The 23,840-nt window shown below is 43.9% G+C and overlaps 1 protein-coding gene across 1 annotated transcript in view; it reads right to left on the bottom strand.

Moving 5' to 3' along the window:
- Positions 1-23,840, bottom strand: part of CSPG4 (chondroitin sulfate proteoglycan 4) — a 404,024-nt gene that overhangs the window by 133,082 nt on the left and 247,102 nt on the right. The window contains exons 2-5 of the mRNA XM_085643854.1: positions 17,339-17,502; positions 10,236-13,829; positions 8,910-9,380; positions 5,728-5,904 (exon numbers count right to left, since the gene is read on the bottom strand). Coding sequence (XP_085499980.1) covers positions 5,728-5,904; positions 8,910-9,380; positions 10,236-13,829; positions 17,339-17,502 — 4,406 coding nt within the window. The remainder of the gene's footprint in view (positions 1-5,727; positions 5,905-8,909; positions 9,381-10,235; positions 13,830-17,338; positions 17,503-23,840) is intronic.

The following is a 23,840-nucleotide window of genomic DNA, read 5'->3' on the forward strand; positions in this document are numbered from 1 at the left end:
ACTGTTGCTTCTTATTGCTCATTTTTAAATATGGGAAGGACACAAGGGGGCATATCAACAAGGGCTTTATCTCTGCTTTTTTGGCTTTAAAAGCCAAAAAAGCAGAGATAAAACTAGCACCCTATCAACAACAGGGTGCTAACATGCAAATTTGCATGTTAGCACCCATTTACTCTACGCTTCTCCTTGCATCTCTAATGAGATGCAAACGGGGCGTTCCAGAGTAAAATAATAGGAAAAATGTCGCTAAGCGACATTTCTCCTATTATAAAGAATATCGCTAACCCTGTTAGAGACAAAAAAAGCAGCGCTAACCGCGGTTAAGGCTGCTTTTTTACGTCTGGTATTTTTCTGACTTAGCCATGATATCCTATGGAAGGAGGATATCATGGCTAAGTTTGTCTGTCCCTATCAACAAGCTAACGTGAGATTATCACTGGGTTTCCAGCGATAATCTCACGTTAGCCACTTAGCCTGAGGATTTTTAACGCTATTGAGATAAGCGTTGCTAATAGCACGCTATCTCAGCGATAAAAATCAACGCTAGCCGGCGATAATTATCCTAGCGCTAAATGCGCTTAGCGATACTTATCGCCGGTTGTTGTTGATATGCCCCAAGGTTCTTTTACTCAGACCATACTTTGTCTGATCCCTAAGAAAGACAAGGATCTATCTCAATGTAGTAACTCAGATCTATCTCACAAATGTTTGCCAAATTATTGGCTCTCCGTATTAATCAGGTCATCCCTGATTCAGTTGATATACATCAGTCAGAGTTTGTGAAGGAATTTCTATTGCAGACAGTTCTAGAACATTCCTCAATATAATTCATTTGGCTTCCAAGTTGAACTCAGCTGTGGCTGCTATAACTATGGATGCTGAAAAAGCGTTCGATAGAATGAACTAAGAGTTCATTTTCAGAGCATTGAAATGGCACGGCTTCAGTCCACACATCATTCAGTACTTTCAGTTATTATATTCTGCACCCTCTACCTCTATTTGGGTCAACAGTCATCAATCCAATTATTTTTCCCTCATCAGGGGAACTAGACAAGGTTACCCTTTATCTCCACTTTTATTCATTTTAGCTTTAGAACCCTTCTTGGAAAAAATGTGACGTTCTCAAAGGTTCACTGGCTTTCAATTTAGGAACATCGACATTAAATTTACCGCATATGCAGATGATATCTTATTATATCTATCTAACCCAAGCATGTCTGTACCGGCGTTTTTCTCATTATTAAATGAATACTCTATAGTTTCCAGGTATAAACTTAATATAGATAAATAAGAGGTCCTGTCCTTAAATAAATATTGCCTCCCAGATACGTTTAAAGATACAAGGTTTACATGGAATTCAAAAAGTATTTAGTGTTTAGGTATCCTATATACAAATAACATTAAATAAACCATTAAAATTAACCTTAATGAAAACATCACTAAAATCACGGCGTTGATGGAGGGTTGTTCCCTATTATTTGTGTCTTGGTGTGGTAGATTAGCAACGATTAAAATGATATTGCTACCATTAGTTATTTTCCACTTGCCCATGCTACCTGTTACCCTCCCACTCTCTTTAAAACCATTGACCGTTCTGTGATCAAATTCTTGTGGAACAAGCACAAGCCTAGAATCTCACTAAACCGTCTTCAACAACCCAAAGATTCTGGAGGGGTCCATTTTCCTAACCCTAGGCTTTATCATTCTGCCTTTACACTGAAACAAAATTAGACTTCCATTTCGGCTAACCCACATACAATATTACCTACCTGGGATCTATTGGAGCAGGCCTAATGTACTCCATTTTCTTTAAACGGGGCAGTTCAAATCTCTCAACCCCCAGGACCTTTTTCTCTCTTATACTTACCTATTCCTTAGCTGTTGCTAAACCTTTAATTGCCTCCTCTAATTATCATATAAATATTATTTCACAAACTTCTACTTGGTACAATAAGTACTTAAAACTAAATAATAGAGTTCTTTCATGGAAAGAATAGATTAACAAAGGTATTATAACCATTGGCCTTATACTTACTAATGGCTCTCTTATGGACTTTTCTAAGATTCAGAAAAAATATGACATATCCTCTTATCATGCCACTCATTATCTACATCTTAAGACTTCTCTTCTTCTCTTCTCTCAGGATTCATCCTTGGTCCACAAAGTCAGCCTCCCTCTCTCACTTTGAATCTCTCCTCTCATATGAGCGCATGTGGAATTTACAGGAGTTTGTCTTGTCCTTCCGATTTGAGAACAAAGTCCAAGGTGGAGCTCTTGTGGCAGAGGAATCTTTTTTCATTTCAAAAGAATTTTTTATTTAGGGGAAAATCAGGACGTAGGATACAAGCAAAAGTGATACAATTGATATCAGATAAAAACACACAATATGGTAGATTGAGACTAAACAGTAAAAAAAAACACCTCCTTAACATTCATTAATCTGCAGATATCAGATAAATATCTTTCCAGGCCTGGGGCTCCATATGGTTTAAGATCCATACCTCCTTTCGCTCAGCAAGTCCAACACAAACGTTACATTATTTTTATAAAAGGGTTTTCCTGACCCCTGAGGACCTTCATAAGTTCCAGCTGCCTAAGAATGCAAAATGCTGGTCTTGTTCTCATGATAAAAGTGACTTTTTACGCATGTTTTTTTTTTTGCCCTTTGGTTAAAAGCTTTGGCTGCTCGTTTTGGGAGAAGCTGAGCGAAATTTTGTCCACAACTTTCTCTTTTGATATTTCGCACAGTTGTTTAGGAGGCTCTTCCCCGTATGGTGCTCTCTAAGGAGTGGAGGAAAGTTTATTGATTTGATAATAGCTATTGCCTTACAGATTATTACCACAAATTGGAAATACACCACTAAAATTACTTTTACTGGTTGGTGGAATCTTTTATGTCATCATCATAGATTGGACCGTGCACATGCTACTTCTATTCCTTTAATGATTTAAAAAGATTTATTATGGTCACCACTTACGTCGTTCTTATCCAGGCAAGATGTTCTATCCACATTTTATGTTACCAGTTATAAACCTCCATAAATATTGGACACCTTTTAATAGGTTAAAATCGTTATTACTGCATTGCTGTTATTGCTTATTTTATGGTTTTCCTCTTTCTCTTTTCCTTCCTCTTTCTTCTCTTCCTTTTCCTATTCTCTCTATTCTTCTCTTAAAAAATCTCAAAACTGTATATGGCTTAGTAATTTGATTATATTTTTCAATTCGCGGTTTGGTTTATTGAACTGATAAGCATTCATATTTCTTCTTTTATTCATTGTGCTTGAATTGAATTGTTTGAATATTATGTATATATTTGATATTTGTTTCTCCATATAACCTCAATAAAGCATTCTAAACAGAAAACAAAACGGGGCCGAATTAGTGTTGACGTGGAAACACTGGTTCCTGAATGCTGTGTCCACATTGCCTCCCATCCTACAGAAATCACACTCTGAAGGAAGTGAGTAGGGTGACAGTAGCACTGAGGCAAAGCAGGAGAAATGTGACAGGAGGGGGTAGAGCTAAGGAGCAGCAGGGAGAGCACAGGGGAAGGGGACCGACAGACGCAGTGTTAGAAGACAATATGATTTACAAACAAAACACTGAAAACCTTCTGAAGACATATGACATATACATCTCCACTTCCTCATCATCTCTGTGGGTGTGCATGTTTGCACATACACTTAAGACATACACACACACACACATACACACACACACTCTCTGTCTCTTTGTATGCCATCAGCATCTAATGTTATCACCAAACCATGCGCTTTACTCATACCACCTGGGTAACATTAGTGTCCAGACTCACTAGCATAGGGCTCCAGGGAAAGGCTTCTGCTTGAGCCACAAGGGCTGCTTGAATAACGGTGACATACCACGTGAAAGAGAACAAAATTCCTGTAGGCAGTGCTGACATCAGCACACAGCTGGCTGTCAATACTTACAGGACCACGAGCATGAAGGTTCCCAAGCTTCCTAAAAGCGGGGAAGAACTAGTCAGTGGCACAGAGCTCATCATACTGCATAGTCCTGCAAAAGTTCCTAATGCAGTAGACGTGAAGTCCACAGAATCCCTGGGACAGCAGGGATGATGGTGACAACAGTTTTTCCCTGTACAGCTAAACACTACATCTTAGATTTGCCAATGCTTTGCGCCAGGTTTGCATTGTTTTTGCAAACCCAAAGCAAACTGCTATGCTGGAATTTCCTAATCAATACAAAACAGAATTTGCATTGGAAAGTTTCCCAAATTAACGCAAGGTTGCGCTATGCACTGCTATGCATTACTTTGCATCAAGTGGCTGTTCCATGGTTGGCGCATGCCCATTGCCATGCAACCAACCAGAGGTTTTGATGCAAATCCCTATCTACAAACATTTGTTAGCAGGGCTTCGTTGCATGAATTTTTGGTTAATCTGGGCCAGCCTTCTATCGATACCATCGTTGTCAGGAATGATAAGAAACAGGCAGATTGAGAAGATTAAGCCTAAAATAATATCTAATGATAAAGGCACAGGTACCATCCCTGGTCCTTTCTGGCAGCCGCATACAATGAATGGCCTGCTGGAAGATGTCAACTATAAGAAATTATGTCCTGCTAGAGATTCGCCATAATCTGTTCGAGCAAAACCAGTGAACAGCAAATAATAGGATATTGAGACGCAGGACAGCTATGTGGCCGAACACCGAAAACAAAAATATCAATGCGCAAAAATATTGTGACCTGAATTTCAACTACCAAAATATTGCAAGGGTAAGTAAACATATCTAAATGGAGACTTACTATAATTAATACATGTCTATGTACCTTGACAATATATATATCAATTGGAGTTAGAAATATGCTGCATATGGGGCTCACTGCTTCCAGCATTTCTATACTGAGTGATAGGTCTGGCAGTATGCAGGACTACTTTTGAGTAACAGGGCTGGCAGCCTGCATCCCTCGCACTGACCCAAAAGGTTGACAGCCACAACCCTTGCAAGTGAGGTATACCACTGGTATCATATGGCACTTTCACTGAGTCACTATGCTATAGATGAGTTACATGACACCTGCACTGAGTCACAGGACTGGAAGCATACTGCGCTGTCACCAGATCATGGGTTGTCCAACTGTAACACAGCAGGCTGAATCAAGGAACCAGCCTACCAGAGAATGACTAACTCATACCATCAAACCATGGCTCTGCCGGTGTTCACTGCACTACTGTGTTTAATTATGCGGATGTGGATACATGTCCTTAGCATGGAATCCCTGAGGTGTCAATGTACAGCTTTACAATAAACTGATTTGAAAGCCTATCCCATATTTCTCAGCATTTTCCTTTCACCCATTTAGTATGGCAACATTTTTTTAGGGGATACAGATTTTATACTGAGATTTTTTCAAAGCATTTTTTGCCACCCTCGTTTTTACCATGTATATACGCCTTTAGAACGCATGCCTTTACCACACATTTAAGGCGAGTTGTGGGTGTAGGGGGTCTCCCCCCACAATTTTATTTTTTATATATATAAATATATATAAACAATGTGTAGTAATGCTATGCGTTATAAAAGCATATGCATTCTAAAAAATGCAGTGTAAAACATGCGTTGTAAAAGCATGCAAAGTATTTCCCTGTGTTGTCCCATCATACAACCATTTTTTAGCCACTGATAGAAGAGAAGCCCATTGATAAGGAACCTTTGCCAAAGTCGGGAAGATGACTTACTTGCAACCCTGCATTGACAGCCAGCACCGGAAACTCATCGTTGACCGGCCGGATGTCGATGGTGATGGTCGCAGGGCGGCTCTGACGGTGGATCTCAGATATGTTGGCAGCTAGAGTGAAGGCATCTCTCGTTGTCTCAGTGTCATCGTGTTCGTATAGGATAAGCTGCTGTTCCACCTGCAAGAACCAAGAGAGCGCGTGAGGGAGGGAAGCTAGCTGTCAGTCTTCCCTCACTGACTCTATCACTGGGTTATGTGTTCAACATTTTAGTTATGTTTTATGCATATTTACTCAATAGTTAAGTACATCAGTGCACAAGGTGGTGATTCGGTGGAAGTCATCAGCAAGTATTGGACCCATAGGAATGTTATCATGAATCAGTCACTCATCTCTTAACCAATACTTAACGACAAAGAAAAGCATTTGTTCAACTAACTGGAGAAGTGTAGCTCACTGGTTAGAGGAGGCATACCCTGAAGCAGAGATCAGGCCTGGGACCTGGGTTCGATTCCCGACGCGGCAGGGTCCAGAACCCAATTGTCCACGGACTTGATAATTCTCGCTTCGGTGCCCACTCTAAGCATGAGTTCACACTATGCAGCTCTGGGCAACAAGCCTGCTTAATCTCCACAACGGCCCCCCGCGGCGGGATGCCTGGCTTTCACCTTGGGGATACCCAGTATGGGTTATCTTACAGGGAAAAACCAGGACGGGTTCCCAATGCAAGCGCCAAGATGCCCGTAGGGTGATAGTTGCGCTCTATAAGTACCCCAATCAATCAATCAATCAACTTTCAAAACAAATGTTTAGGTGGTGGTGTGTAGGTACTCTTGCTACATAATCCCAATAATATGTATGTTAAATGGTGGTGGCCTCTACCCAATGTCCGACAGGTCCCCATAAAGAAAAAAAACAATTCGGATAACTGCATGCAAGTTTGGAGAGGAGCGGGCCCAAAGCCAATGGGAAAATCCATGCTTTTGTGATGTGCTGGCACACAGTTCAGCCTCTGAGACACTACAACTGTGCACTCTGGCGATTAAATTGTGCTTACCTTGTCTACAATGCCTAGGTCCCCAGGGCATGACTTGCATTGCTTACCTCGCTAAACAACAATAAAGCCCCTTCTCAGCCTTGCGTTTGCAATTGTAGACCCTCAAGCGATTTAGTTTCCATTTCCTCCCAGCCAAGTCCTGTTTTAATCCATTGCACTATGCTCGGGACTTGAGTGTATTTGCAGCAAGTGACAATACCTCCCCTTGCCAGGAATAGTCACAGATCAATACATCTATTTCCTATCTTTCTCTTCCTAGGGAGAGGCACAGATCCAGGAAGCAGTTCTGCGGTTTTAGTAGGCTTTCAGGTGGTGGAGGGAGGCTTGACCTAGAGCCTTGACTTGGGCTGCCACTTAATGTTTTGAGTAAAAGTAGAGATCTACTTTTAGAAATAGATGGCATAGACACACATTCTCCCATAGACAAAGATAGAGTCTTGCTCCTGCTATTCTTATCGCTCATTCTTTTAATGACTGAAGCAATATTGAAGACCTGCTCGTTTGTTAAAGGCCTGAGCCGAACAAACTGGAGCAGGCCTTTAATGGCAGGTATAGCCCGCTACGTCAGGCTATAAGGCTATCGTGGCTAACTCATTTAGGAAAGTGGGGCATCAATCCAAGCAGCAGCCACTACACACTATGGATCTGTGGATTAAGGATGTCTTCAGCTGTAACCTCATCCACATTTAGGCATGTAAGAAGACGGGAAAGTGCGGCCACACTGAGGCTCACTGAATATTTTCTCTCCCCAGCACTATCAAAGCCTCCAAGTCCCATATTCTTCCTCTGATTGGGCAAGCCAGTTTGGCTGTCAAAGTGTAGTGTGTAGTGTTGTCAAATGCAGGTGTTTTCATTGACTGTGGGTGAGTGGTGATGCCAGTTGGATGTGTTGTGCTTGGTTGATGATGTTGCGAGTAAGTGGTATTATGAGTAGCAGTGAGTGGTAGTGTGAGTGAGTAGTACTGTAAGCAACTGAGGTCATTGGTGGTTTTAGTTTGTGGTAGAGTGATGGGTGAGTAAAAGGCACTGTCACTCTTGCGTGCTATGATGGAACGAGCCATGTTTTAGAGAGAAATCTGGACAGAACCAGAGCTACTTTTCTAGGGATTTGATTGACACCATGGTCAACCTCCATATATGTGAAACCTCAGTAAGGTGAACATGGCAGGGGCTAGGGAGAGTATCCTATCCTCTAACCACATCCAGGATTCTGAAGAGTTGGGAATTGAAGCTGCAAAATCTCCTAGAATCAGTTCCGGCATGGCCAGCATACTGAAAACATGCCAAAAATAATGTAACATACTACTCTGTATCTGTAGGTACTGAGAGATAGGGAAGAGCGGGACAAGGGTGAGGAATTTACAAGTTGCTTTATCTTCTCCATAGAAATTCTGCAAAGTGCCTTTTGAAGTTTGCCAGTTACTTTACGTGAATCCTGAGAATCAAGAGATTCGGTAGTAATAACTGTTAACATCTAGCATCATCATCCTCACTCTATCGTGTTTAGGACGCCCACCCTGGGCCTCATTCAGAAAGTGCCCACAGTCATAGGGGAGTCTCCACACTTGGGCGTAATCTCTGCAATATCACAGTGAGGCACTGCGGAGATTCTGTTCGAGTGCTGAGACGGAGGCCCGTTGAGTATCAGTCCCACAGTGTTATTGTGCTTTATTAAATTATTGTATTATTGTTCTCATAAGGTTAGTAATAAATGTAAAAGCCTTTCTGTGAATCCAGGAGACCTGTCTCCAGAGATTTCAGGGTTAGAGCCCATAAGTGTGAGATCTTGGCTTGTCTTTGCCCAGTAAACTTTATTGGGCCATAAAGGTTGAAGAGAAGTGAAACTGACCTCCTAAGTGTGAGACTCACACACAAGGAGTGATGCTTGAGTTGTTATTATCAGTGATCAAGTGAGTTCATGCATGTATAAAGTGTTAAGTATTATCTACTGAGAACAGCTACTCAGTTTGCTCAACATTAAAGTGGTGCTTTAATGCATGGCCCCCAAAACTCACTCATCTGAGGCATTGAAATAAATTGGTCGATTCTTTGAATTCAGATCATGCTTGAGATGCACATAGAAGATAATAATTACACATAACATTGTTGCGGTCATTGCCCCTTTTACCTCATTCCAGGTAAAGGAGAGCAGGGATTCACCTCCGTGCCTCTCCGCATTCCGAATGGCGCCGTGCATTGGAGGCTCCATCACAGTAAACTCCAGGTTCAGATTGGTGAAATAGGAGCTTGGGATCTGGAGAACATCTGTGGAAAGGACTCTGGTGCCGCCTTCCTCAACGGTAATGTTCTGCACTCTGAAGGGCACTGTCATTGGCAGAACTTCAAGCTGGACGACCAGACCTTCCAGGACCTTGGCACCATTGCTGACATCCAGGATAAATGGGTCGCTCCCTTGTTCTGGCTTGGAGTGAAGGTACAGGACACTGCCCACGTTGATATCCTCCTGGGTGAAGGCCTGGATATTGTTTAGGCTGCCGTCGGAGGTGTCGGTGTGAGAGATTGTAACAAGGACACCTAAGCGTGGTGGGGATCGTACAGTGTAAACAATCTCATGAGGGAAACTGTTTTCATCAGAAACCTAAAAATGTTGAAGGGACAAAGACACATGAATAATACACAAGAAAGCACATATACTTACATTGCCTATTGCACGCAAAGAAACAAGCGTGTACTATGTGACTATCTAGATTTGGTGTAATTTATTGGTGTTCTAGAACAATTGTCATTCTACAACTTTAGATCAGAGATGAAAATGTACCTTTTCCATATGACACAGCAGTGCCAAGAGGCCTACCTGTAGCTAGGATGCATCTAATAATTGCTATGACGGATTGAGTGATTGAGGTTCGATCTGGGTTAAACTGTATACAATTGTTTATGTGGATATCCTGAAAATCTGGCATGGACTAGCTCTTGTGAACCTCCGCTGGACACCACTTGTGAAGATGTTCATAAAGACAATGTCTGGAGAGATCGAAAAATTGGAAGGCGGTACCTGAAAGAGTCCAGTGCCAATGTTTCTCTTGGAAGAAGTGGGACTTGCAGAAGCGCTTGGTGGTTATCCTATCACTTCTGAGGGAGTAGTAAAAATGAATGGCATTTATGAGGTATTGCAGCACTACGTGAAAAATGAATATTGAGATAAAGGTTGTCTATTGCTTTGTGAATCTCCCAGCACTAAGAAGAGTTTAGTAGAAATTGATAGGCCTATCTAGGTAGCTTGGTGACAATGAAGAAGAAGTGTCAATTGGAGAAGCATGTGCTAGCTGAGTTTCTTGGACCTATGGAGTGAGTGGGAATTGCTGAGTAGGGTGTCTGAAGAATCTCTTTCCACATGCCAGCACAGTTTCATATTCCAGACAGACCCTAACTGTAATCAAACACAAAATCAACAGAGCGCCTTCTTACAACACAGAAAAGAAATCTCACTTACCATTAAATACTCCTTTTTGATCTCAGCTGCTTCACCTTGGAACACATATATTTTCTCATTGTGGATGACCTGTGGTGGATTGCCACCTTCCAAAATGACAGTGATCTCCACACTGTCTTCCACCAACACTTGGTTGGCTTCTACAGAGAATTCAAAGAAATCCCTGGCATTAGTGCTGCCGTTATGGTAGTAGATGATGTCTCCAGACAGGAAGTCCTTCTGAGAAAAAGAAGACACTTGCTGTGCTCCTTTCCGTATTGCACCCTCAATTGGTGGGTTAATAATTCTAAATGCAATGTCATCCTCATTTCTGATGTCCATATTTGTCTCAAGTCTTAAGACAGAGTCATCTAAAACCTTTTCGCCCCCTTGGTGGACCAACAGACCTGTGTTGTTGACAATCTCGATGTAAGGGTCAGAGGCCTGAACCTCCACGAGGGCTGTGACTTGATGCAGGCCATCCGAAACCTGCAGCTGGAACCATCCATGATCAGCACCTGAATGGACAAAGAGGACCTTTTTGTTCCTGAGATCCTCCTGAGTGAAGCGGTACACTTGGTGTGCTGTATCCTCAACAAACACAATGCTGCCAAAGGGCACACCCCTTCTGACCATAACGAGCTGTGCATCCGTTGACCCTGAATCTTTGTCAATGAAGGCAATGTCACTAGTAGTGAGGAGGCGCTGCCCGCCTCGTACTACATTGAAGACCTTGTTTACTACTTGAACTGGCACATTATCATTTACAGGTTGGATGGACACTCTGAACACACCTCTCACTTCTTCCACATCTCGGTCAAAATATAGAGCCTCAGCACTGCCCTCGACCTGTCTGATGGCCACGAAGGGTATATCATCCTCTGTGGTTTCTGAGCCATCATGCTGATATACCACTCTACCCTGGAGAAGGTCGTCATTGGAGAATTCAGTTAGGGCCTCATTGTTGGAAGGTTGTCTGGAGGGTGACCTCCTGAATAGTTTTCCATGCTGAGGACCTTCTATTACCTCATACAGGTAATTCATGCTTATGGAACTCTTAACAAAGAGGTGGTCTGAAGTAATGATGACTTCTCCACCTTCAGGAACAGAAAGAAGAACATTGGTTAGCACGGGTGCATGTGGGTCTGCCCCAATTTTGATTTTGTAGGTGAACACAGGTGATACATGGCTGGTGACATAGATTCTGAACTGGAAATGGTCCTCTGTTTCTTTAGAATTCCTCACACTTGCTTCATAGGTCAGTTGATTTCCCAACAGATCTTTTTGGGTGAAACTGAGGCCTTCAGTCAGTCTCTGGCCCTCAAGCATAAGGTTTCCCTTTCTGGGAGCTTGCAGTATTACATATTGGTAGGAGGCAGGATCAAGACTTTGCCCTTCCAACAAAGCCTGAATTTCACGAGCAGTGATATTCAGTTGGCGACTTCTTTTCAGTTCTAATGGAGCCAGGTTTAGCATTTTTATCAGAGACTTTTTCACTTTAATAAAGAAGAAGTTAGTGCCCAGGATTTTCTTGCCAACTTGGACTTCAAATTCTAGCCTCTCAGTGATGTCTTTTTGATGATGCTCTGCATCGGTGCTGAAGTACTTAATTTGCTCATTGTCTATGTCTTGCTGCTGGAAGGTGTCTACTGACTTCCACTCACCTGTATTTCCTTTCTTACGAACCTCCCCATACTTTAGAGGTTCAGTGATCCGAAAGAAAATATCCACCTTCTGCTTCTCTGCATTGGTCTCCACCGAAAGATTTGTGGTAGTAATTGCAGTTATATCACCTTGTGAAATTATTAGTCCTGTGTTGTTGCCAACAAAAATGTCAGGCTCTTTGGCAATAATATGTAAAGTTGATGTTGGCCCTCGTGTAATCCCATCACTAGCTTGAACGTTGAGCTCTTGAACTAGTTCACCCTTGTGGACAAAGGCCACGTTTCCTGCCTCTAACTCATTACAAGAAAATTCTTCAATGGCCTGCCCTGGTTGATAGGCATTTTCCACATAGCCCCCTTCCATACTCTTGCCACTGGCTAATAAAATCTTCAAGTTGTCACAAGGTGTGTCACCATCAACAACATTGATAATATCTGAGTCCAGCACCTTGCGTGTGTGTTCTAGTACCATGAGGATGTCTCCATGTGGAAAAACCACCTGTGGAGGGTCATTGATGGGTGTGATTGATATGGGAAACAAATAGGCTTGACCTTTGCGCAAACACTCAGGAATCATCACCTTCGTGTTGATGGTGACCTCAAATACCAGTTGATCCATTGAACCCTCTGAGCCATCATGGACATACTTCACTTTGTGTTTCATTAAGTCCAGGAGTGTGAACTTCTTTCTTGTGCTAGCACCTGGAATGTCTAGTTCGAGAGTGCCATACCTTGCATCATGAGTGACACTAAAGAGGACCTGAGAAGGTCTGATACCCATCGCACTGAGGTCTATGGTTGGATGTGTATGCCATGATTCTAGAATTGAGGTGCCTCCTTCCCGTACTACCAATGGGCTGATTTTAAGCAGTTTAGTGAAGTTTCGGAAAATGATGGGTAGGCCAGTCTCCAGGCGGCATGGTTCTGCTATAGGTATTTGGAGACCTTGCCACATCAATGGGGTGGAAGTAGGAGCCACAGTTGTTGGTGCATCGTAATAATCATACTCATCTTCATAGTCTTCATTTTCACAACCGGACACAATATCCTTTGTGACAAGGGCATCTTGAAGGCTTTTCTTCTCCAAGTTGATCCTCAGTTCTTCTATGCAGCCAACAAAGGATTTGTAGTTTCTGTCATCTCTCAAATTGTAACCTGCCTGGCTTTCCCTTAACATGTCCAAAGTTTCTTCATCAAACCCTCCCAACAAGAGATTCTCCTTCGGATGCAGGAAGGTAGGCATGCCAGTTTTAGATGTTCTGGTCTCAAAGTTATCCACACTGATTTCAAATGTGTCGGCATCAATGTAGATTCTGATGTCGTGTGGCTCGTCATCGTTGACATAAATATTATTTTGTAGCTTAACCGCACCTTTCCTGCTATTCACAGTGCCACGCAAATAACCGTTGATAATTTCTAGGTACAGAAAGTCATGCTGAGTTCCTGACTGGAAGATCAGTGGAGCCTGCTCCACGGTTGACGTCATCTGAAACTCAATTAGCACACTCTCTCTTGCGTTCCAGCTAGGGAATGCAATGAAGGAACGTGGCCCAGAGAAGCTAAAAGGTTCATCCTGACCTGCTGAAAACTCAAGGCTGCAACCGTCTTTGACCTCTTGCACTGTTCTTGAGCCACTACTAGATGTCAGCAAAGACAGGAGGTCCATATTGTTAAATATGGTGCTGTAGAGGCACCCTCTGAATGGCATAGTAGCTCCAATAAGGTAGGGAATATCCAAGTCCCCTGAGCCGCCAACGTAGAGGCCATGTTGAATGGCGAGCTCCTGCCAGGGCCCTGGGATCTCAGTAGTGGTGTTAAAGAGACTATCGATGAGCAGGGTCATCTTTCCATTGCTGACTTTGAGCTCCAAATCGTGTGCCACCATGTTGTCAAGCTTCAGTCCTTCTGGAGAGCGTAATTGCACCTCACCTGATCCGAAATCCAGTCTGACCTACATGGAAGAGAGCAGAGTGCACCAATTAGAAAGCATCCACCCCTTGAACAAGGCTTGCTTACTGCGGGGTGGAACAGAATATAAGAGATAATAAGACACCCAGTTCCCCTGACTTTGTTTCCCACTGCAACGTAGAAGGGATTCCTAGTACTTTCCTTCAGCATCTCCCTCTAGGCGAACGTTGGGGGAATAGTGCTGAGATGCCAGATTGCAGCACTTCATCTCTTTTTTACAATATTTCAGGAACTTTCAACTTTTTTACAAAATATCCCAGGACTGGAGTTCAAATAGTAAATAAGCACCCTGGTCTTTTGCATTTTCCCCAGGATTAAAAACAATGAATGACCTGTTCCAGCTGCTTATGAACCTGCAGGTCAGCAGCCTTCACACCTCGCCGTGCAGCCTGCTTTTACTATCAATGTGTGCAGCCCACTTCTCAATGACCCTAGTGCATAGGTCACGTGCCCTGTTTCTCGTTACCCTGCTCTGCTGCCCTGTAATACTCCCACCGCCATTGCGTTTTCTCTGCTGAGGTACACATATGGCACCCTTCCTGCCCTAGTGTGGAAAGTTTATTGCTTAGAGGTCTGTAGGGGAAGGACCATGGTGTCTGGGTGCAGAGTGTCCAGGTCAGGATAGCTGAATGTCAGAATATCGCCTACATAAATATCGTCTGACAAATGTGTCTTAAATACTGTCTACAAAACTCTCATCACATTGGCTGTAGATTTTCTATCATTAATTCCACTGCAGCACTAGTTGTGTAAACTATATCTAGGACATGATGATATTAATGAAACACGATCTGCTGACAATGACATTGTGGCACCATACCGCTGATGCCAGCAGTGGAGCCGGCCTCTCTCATTCTAAGGTGGGCACATCACTCTTACTAACGGGGACAAGCAGGCAAGGTGGGCGATGGGTGGAGAAACCATGGAGGAGGCAAGAGGCAGAAGGAACAAGGGCAGGTAAAAGGACATGAGCAGAGACACAAAGGCATGGGTAGACAAGGAGGTAGCTTGGTCAGTAAGATTAGGGGGGGGGGGGGGACGGTGAGCTTCAGATTCCCAACAACCGCGCTGGCACATATACAATATATGACGAGCAGGGCGCACGAGAGGGGCTTAAAGGGCAGCAGAAAGAGAGGAATGCGGATTTGTGGGGTTACAAAGGCAGAAAAAGTACATTATTTTGTGAAATAACCAACATTTTTTAAGTGTTTCCAAAGAGAGTGTGTGTGCATTTTTGTCTGTGTGTAAACATTACTGGTAAAATCCGACAGACACTTCACTATACCTGACTGAAATCCAGGGGCGTAGCTTCAAGGGGGTGTTTGGGGTGTCACACCCCTCTTATAAAAGGATTTTCGGGTAAATAGTTGGGCACTGGTGCTTTCAGTCGGGTATGGTGAGGTGTCTGTCGGATTTCATCAGGACTTTTTACATACATACAGATAAAAAACGCACACACACTCTCTCCCTCTGTTTTGAAAGTCTTCAAAAAGTTATTTTATAAAAAAGTATGTCTTTTTGTCTGACCTTAGTACCACTACCAAGCCGCATTTGTCTTCCTTTCCACTTCTACTTTCGCCCCTCTCATGCACCCTGCTTGTCCTATAAAGTTTTTTAACATTGCATGACAGCGTCATTGTTGGAAAATCTGAATCCCACACCCTCACCGATCTATGGGGCATATGTATCAAACGATTTTTTAATCGCAAACGCTGCGATTCGCAAAATAACAGCGTTTGCGATTAAAAAATCGCTAATCGGGATGTATGAGCCAATATCTCATCGCAAAATTAAGGAATTGCTAATTTAGCGATTTCTTAATTGTGCGTAAGCATTTAAGAAATCGCAAAATGCGATTTCTTAAATGATATGTAACACGCACCCAAGTTGTGCGAATTATCCTTAAGAAATCGCAAATTACCACCAACTTCTAGTTGGTGGTAATTTGCGATTTCCTTTCAAAATGCACTTTTTTGAATTTTACAAAGTGCCACGTGGCGCACATACATGCCCTTAGAGCATGTATGTGCGTCATATGCGCACACATGCTCATTTCAGGGGTGCATCAGGGTGTCATCATGACACCCTTGCACCTTTGAAATTATTCTCAAATTGCGATTAGCAAATTGCGAATCGCAATTTGGGAATTACTTCACATTCATTCCTATGGGTCTCCTGGCCCATAGGAATGAATGGGTAGGTATTCCTTAATTGCGATTTCGCAATTTGCTAATCGCAATTAAGGAATTTTAAGAAATCGCAAAAGTTTTGCGATTGTTTAAATACATCCCGTTTTGCAATTCTCAAATAGCGATTCTTTAAAAATCGCTATTTGAGAATCGCAAATGGAGATGTTGATACATATGCCCCTTACTGACCAAGCTGCTCCCCTGTTAAATCACCTGTACCCAGCCGCGGCCGGTGCAGGTAAGAGCGGTTGGACTAGGTGGGGAGGATTTCGACAGAAGTCGACGAGGGGAATTTAAATAAATAATTAATTTTACCTCGTCATCATCTGTCAAAATCCCCTCCTACCCCCCAACCGGCCCCATTGCCCCACCGCTCTTACCTGCACAGGCTGCAGCTGCCTGTACCCAACTAATTATCACAAACTACATGGGGGGGGGGGGTGAAACACCCCAAACAGCCCCCTGAAGCTACGCCCCTGGGAAGAGATGCCCATGATGAGGAAAGAGGCTGGGCAGGGCGGGCAGAGAACCAGAGGAGCTAGAGAGATGCAGATGAAAAATATATAAAAGGGAGCGAGACAGCAAAGTAGTGAGAAAGTAACCAGAGAGGCAACAAAAACGGAGGGGACTGGCAGAAAGGAGCATGGCATGGATTGCGTTGGGAAGAGATGAGAGATGAAATCAGAAATAAGGGGTTAGGCGGCTAAGATAGATGAGGAGAGAGAGAGAGAAGTTAAAATACAGAAGTCGAAAGAGGATGCAGTGATTAGAAAGGCCAAAACGGCAGAGGAATAAGTGAGTCAGAGACTAGTATGGAAAAGGGCAAGAGAGTGGCAAGAGACAGTGAGAGGCACAGTGCAGGTAGACAGAAGAGTAACGACAGAGCAACAGAAAGATGGAAGAGAGTAAGTGAGAATGGGAGATTTAATTCAAAATCAGCAGCAGTAGATGGTATTGGCCAGTGCCAGATTAAGACCTTTAGAAGCTTTAAACACTTAAAAGATGTTGGTGCCCCCATATACATCTAATTCAATGTATAAACCATAAAATAACATTTTATTTTCAAAATGAAACAAAATTTACAGTAAAATGGAAAATAATGTTTACTTTTGTATTCTTCTTCTTTATTTATATTTGGAAAAAAAATCCTACTTTTTCTAATAGCATCCTTTGCAGTTTTGCACCATGTGGTCATGGTAAATCTGGCATTGTAATGTTTCTGTGTTGCTCCCCTTTCCTTGATGCCCTGAGCACATACTTTTTTTGCTTAATGGTTAATCCAGCCCTGGAACTGGCTCCTCACCTGGACAGCACCATCTCGTAATTCCACCAGGAGGTAGTCTGAGTCCCCAGCGGCCAGGAAGAGGACGCCCTCTGGCCTCCCGGTGAGGAACTGCAGGCGGAGAGTGACTTCCTCATAGACCTCCTCCAAAGGGATCTCCATGTAACTGTTTCCGAAAAAAGAAGCTGCCAACGAAAAAGAAAGGGAGTAGTGAATGCTTGTGTCCGTCATCCACAATATGCATCATATAAACATGGTGTAGACATGGAATCTGACATGAACAGAGGCTTATCTGGCCCATTGGGTGGTTTTATTATGCAGTCTACTCCCTAACCCCAGACCCCGCATGGTCCCCACTACTTCTGCTGTTGTGGGATTATCGTGGGGTCAAAGAGAGCAAACGCAGCTTGTATTCCAGTGTTGATCTACTTGCATTAATTACAGTAGCTGCTAGTTTCGCCTGGTTCCATGATTCACTTTAGTATGAAACTTTAGTTTGCCTTCTTAAATTTGATTCTTTTTCTGGCTCCAATCCATACCTTGGTACGGCTGAACTTGGAGCCAACAACTATCCCATTATCTCAGGACCTGATTATGATTTTGGCGGTCCTCCCGCGGGCTGCCACACCAACGGCCCGCGGGAGGACCGCCAAAGCCGTACTCACACTGCCTGCCAGACTATGATTGTAATCCATGGCGGGGGAAGTGTGGTGGCCGTGTCATGGCGGTGCCTGTGTAAAGGCTGATAGGAGATGCTCAGACAGGCACCGCCTTGATACTGCTGCAGCATGTTCCTGGATGTTGTGGCATGCACTATGTGGTGCATGCTGCACCAGACAGAAACTGCGGTGCAAATCTACGGGGGTCACAACATGTACTCCCCTGCATACACCCCCAGGCCCAAAGTCACCGGGGCTCCTGTTAGGGCCCCCTTTGTTGTCTCACCACAAGCCTTTCTATCGTGTCCTCACCGCCATTGGACGGTTGGCTGTGAGGCATCTCGTAATATGCTCGGCGGTGCCGCAGCAGCACCGCCGAGCATATTGGTGACTCAAACCACACTGCCTCAACCGCATGGGATCGTTGATCCCGGTGGTGCTTGCGGTCCGACTGGCGCAGTCGAAATAATGCTAGTGGTCCCTCAGTGCAGCGTTGGTCGTGCCATTGTCATGGGGTTGGCAGTCCTATGGACCGCCAAACTTGAAATCAGGCCCTGAGTGGACTCACACCAGTTGCACTGTTTTAAACACTCAATGAGCATTATTGCATTTAGCCTTTCTTGACAGCTCAAAATACATATATTATATATATATATATATATATATATGTATACACATATGTGGGCCCTGCATCTGTTTCGCATCCCCTGGTTCATCTTCAGCAGGCTCTTGTGCCCACAGCCTCTTAATCGTGACAAAGAACAAACTGTCAGCAGTAGCAGCTTTGGGGAAGAGCGGCTGGAGCATCCTTACCTGCCACACCATTGTTTATCCTAAAACAGGTTGTATTGCGTAGTAAATCTTATCAATCCAGGGATACATGTATCCGATCCCAAATGCATTAATGTATTGCTTCCCATCTCATGTCTCATGCCATGTTTGTGATAGCTGGTAAAACAGTTCGACAGGTTAGTGCATCTGCTGTGAAGACCCGTAAACTGCGAGCCGCAGGTTAGAATCCACCTGATCGACTTGTCCTCCTTGTTTGCTGGTCTGAGACCATTTATTTGGGCGGTGTAACCAGGGTCGGCCTGAGACAGAGTATAACCCCAGGCACCAGTGGCGCAGCAAGGTCAGGTGGTACCCAGTGCAGAAAACTTCTAGTCACCACCGAATTGACACAATGGCAAAAATGTGTGTTTAAAACACATATTTTTGCCATTTTGACACCCCCCTCAGAGATGACACTTGTCACCCCGGCTTGACAAAATGGTAAATAATTGTGTTTAAAACACATATTTTTGCCATTTTGTCACCCCCCCTTAGTGATGACACCCGGGGCGGCCCGCACCCACCGCACCCCCCTTCCTACACCACTGCCAGGCACCCAGCCTCTCTGTCCTGCAGTAAAGGTGGATCCAGCCCTGTGTGTCTGCGTTACCCACACCTGGTGGTCCCACTAACCTACGTTCAGAATAGCCAATGCAACCATGAACCGAAGCATCCCTGGATGGATCTCCTTTCACCCACTAATCTGTGCTCCTCCACCAAACACCACTTTCACCAATTAGAGCACCTGCCAACCAGTTCTACCATCAGAGGTTCCCTGGAGGGCATCACTTCTGTTGTAGTTTGTGATCTGTGTAGCAATAAGAACCGTGTGTCACTGATTGCAGCTAGTGTAAAAAGTCAACAATATGCAGCACTCCCAATACCGGCCAGGATTGAAAACAAATGGATGCTTTGAAAGAAACCACACATTTTCCAATCTTGTGATGCATCAGAAGTTTCTAGATGATGGATAAAAAGTTCAGGTATGCAAGCTGCCCCGTTTAAAGTGCTTGCTGCAGGTAAAGTGAGTAAACAGCCATGAAAGCACATTCCTGGATGGAAGTATTTGCTGTGGGTACCTTTACTAAAAAGATCATGACTGCGTCCGGCCATGATGGTGTACCAGTGCGATCTTGTGCAGAAGTTCCTCTCCAGCCAGGAGCACCCACTACAGAGGCACAAAGAGGTGTGATCTATATGCACTTAGCTAGGAACAGCCACAAAGACAGTGTTCAGGAAAGAAGCAAGTTGGTCATTTTAACCTAAAAAGACCCTTCTCACTCTGAACACCAGAAATACGGACCCCTTCACCCCCACCAACTACCAAGTGGTAATGCTACAGGAAGGGCGCCATTGAATTTCTTATAGGTGCCTTGTCTCCTTTGATCCCAGTTCACTGTCTAAGTCGCCTCTCTCGTTCATCCTAATACATTTCCACTGTTTGGGAAAGCAATCTTGCTCCCTTCTATGTACAGGCACAGGCCTGGGACATCCAAAAACAGAACCCACAGACCTTCATCACGCTGCTTCACTTATACATACAATGCATATGCTTCAATAGTCACATACACAAACATGCATAACATACACATGGATGGGAGTGGGTGACGAATATGGGTATAAATGTGATTGTGCTTTGGGGAGACACTCCCAGCCAGGATCAACTAACGAATTTTCAGTGAGCGAGTGAAAAAAACTTAAATTCCCAGAATAGTGAGGGAGTATCTTTAAGTGAGACCTTTTCTTTTTTCGGCACCATCTCCCCTTGTGCAGCCTACAGATCCTGTATCAAGGTTGGGATACACCAGTCTATGTTTTAAAGGGCTGTCCTAAGCTTGGGACACAACAGGCTATGGCTTTTAATGTTTAAATGATGTGTACACTCCAAATCACATGTTTAAGCTGTCTGCCAGTGGTCTCTAAGCGTCTTCCCAATGGGAATACAGATGTAGTCCTTGTGGGCCTGAGTGTAGGCCAGTATGTTAAACCAAGTGCTTCTGAAACCACGTCCACTAGCATGCGGGCACTTGATGGTCATTTGCAAAGTTGTACCGGGTAAACACTCATGAGGCGCCAGATATAGTTAGGGGGTGGCCATTGCTAATTCTAACTTTTATCATTTATATCGCCCACGTGGGGATGCAGCATTTGGTGTAGTTTTGGCCAACGTCCCTAACCTGAAGGCTGGCTTTATGGCGGACTATCAGAAATTAAGAAACAATGTTGTTCACTGGTTTCACAGTCAGCTGGGTTCCATGCTGTCTCTTCTTTATTGATCAACATGGTTAGATGGGTCACATAGTTGGGCAAGGGTCTTAAAACTTGCGCCGGTGACAGTATAGTTATTAATTTTAATAACACTTTTTGGGCCACATGTATCAAATTTGGAAATTGCAATTACCTAATTGCGATTTTCTGAGTATCGCAATTAGGTAATCGCTACTTCCAATGTATGGAACTCCATGAGTTTCAAATACCGATTCCTAGTGGGTCACAAATCGACCTACCTTATTCATATTATTGAGGTAGATCGCAATTTGTGACCCCCTAGGAATCGCTAAACTCACAGGGATTGTGGCCTGCTGGTGTCAGCAGACCACCATGTCCGTGACTGCTTTTAAATAAGGCAATCTTTTTTTTTAAACGCAGCTCGTTTTCCTTAAAGGAAAACGGATTTAGTTTAAAAATAAAAATGTTAAGTTTTCTTTTAATTTTTTAAGAGCAGGCAGTAGTCCATCGGACCACTGCTTGCTCTTAAAAACGTTTTTACAACCATTCCCAAGGGGGAAGGGGTCCCTTGGGGACCGTTACTATTTGTAAATGTTTTATCACCTACTTGAAGTAGGTGGTAAAATGCAAATGTTTTGCGACCGCATTCAAAGGCACAAAACACTCATACATACCATTAGAATTGGCTATTTGGAAGGGACGCCCTAAACACGACACTTCCAAATACCGAATCGCAAACCCATTTTCCGATTCGGTAGCAGGTTACCGAATCGCAAAATAGGGTTTAACACATGTAAAAAGCCTGTTTTGCATTCGCAAAAGGGCCGATTCTGTGAATCGGCCCGTTTGCGAAGGCAACATTGGTTGATACATGTGGCCATTTATGCTGTAACATCTTAAGGGCCCTTTCACTGCTGCACAGACCACTTAAGGGCATTTTACCAGTTCCTTTGGGCTACATTTATGAGCATCTTCATTCGAGTGCCACCGGTGGTTGTCCAGGTTTCGCATCTAAAAGCATTGTTTCCCACTAAGGTCACCCAGCCCTATCCGGTAGGGTCAAGTTCACTGTACCTATTTCAAATACTTTCGAACCATTGAGGTACCTGGACACCAATGACTGACTGCTTTCTTTGTCTACATCTTCTTTGACCCAGGGACCCACCCCACTTCACAGGAGATTATAAATTATAATCCACACTAGTAATTCTTCTCCCACTCTTGACATCCTTTCCATGGCGGGAATTAGGGAAGATCCTCCCTGGCTGTCTTTTTAAAGGAGATTTGCCATTATTTGCCTCCAAGAAACTTTAGAATTTAACAACAGCTATTCTAAGATGGATACAGTGGTTTCTCCCTGCCTGCTTGCAGGTTCGCAGTCGGGGAGGACCAAGGGTGGTCTCCTGATGCTGGTTTCCCTTGGCCTCAACTGAAAGCTGCAAGAACTGGATTCTGGTTCTCTTCATCTGCTTGCCCTGCAGTGGTTATTCCAGCTCTTGTAGGTTACTACCTCGGTACTCATTCTTCCGCGAAGCATGTCAGAGCTCTTAGATCCCTGTTTGAGAAGTTATTTTACGCTGCTGGTGTTTTTACTCATACGAGATTCTGTTGGGTGATTTTCTGTCATAATTGTAGGCGCACTGACACAGTTTATCTCCCTCCCTCTGGCACTCACTTTGAGCAGACCACTCAGGGAGAGATGCTTAGCACCATGGTGAATGACTGTAATGTAGCTGCTTTGAATGACGGTACCGTGAAGGCTGTCTCTAGCGCTACAACACCCACGTTCAGTGGGAGAGGCGCCTACAAAATAAAAGATTTTGGGGCTTATTTACAAGCCCTTTGCGCCACCGGTGCATCACTTTTAATATGGGAAAAAGTGATGTTCTGGCGTCGCATGGGGCATGTAAATAAGACCCTTTATATTTGTCTCTACTGTCTTGATTCCATCTTTGATGTCATACACTTTGGGATATAAGTAGTGACCATAACCCACTGAGAGCTACACTATATGGGGCGTATAATATGGCCCCTGAACGACTTTTTGTGGGCAGGTGACCGCAAAAGACCAGGGATGTAGACTTGGATGGAAGGGAATCAAGCCTTACTTTTTTCATCGCAAATTACTCAGTCTCTGCCCTGATGCTTTCACAAAATGCCTTGACAACCCGTTCCATGATGAGACCCTTCTCAGTTTTTTGACACTATGAGCCATCACGTGAGGGACCTTCTCACCTCCTCTAGGCAACGCTCGTTCACCCTGTGAGATGGCTTGGTCCCTCCTGTAGTAAGGCTCATGGTGACCTTTTGGCGGCTCTTAAGGAGACTCCAAGGGATCCAAAGTCGCTTACCTTAGAATTTAATATGTAAATCCGCCTTAGAACTCAGGAATCACGTTGAGACGGGAGGCTTGGCAGGACCATATTGCTGCTTGCACCTCCAGGTGCAGTACTCATTTTTGGGAGATTGGGAACCGCTCCTTATTCAACCCCGACTCAGCAGGTTTACTATCACTGCATATCACGCCTGCTTCCTGGGTCAAACGCTTTACAGGTATCTATGATAAGCCATGTTCCATCAGTTCTTTTACTGACTCCCTCTTAGTTCTGACTTCTCTTAGAGGTTTTTCCCTTTCCTTTGATTGAGAAGAAGTTAGAGACGCCATCCTCACCCTCCCAAAACCACAAGTCCTCTGGTCCCGATGGGGGTCCCGCTGAACCTATTTGAGTCCAATGTACTTTTGCGGGCCCTGCTGCTCACCATCAACATTAAAGTGGCCCTTAGACATTGTCCTCCCAGGTCAT

Source organism: Triturus cristatus, chromosome 3_1 (genome assembly GCF_964204655.1).
Source record: "Triturus cristatus chromosome 3_1, aTriCri1.1, whole genome shotgun sequence".
NCBI classification, from domain to species: domain Eukaryota; kingdom Metazoa; phylum Chordata; class Amphibia; order Caudata; family Salamandridae; genus Triturus; species Triturus cristatus.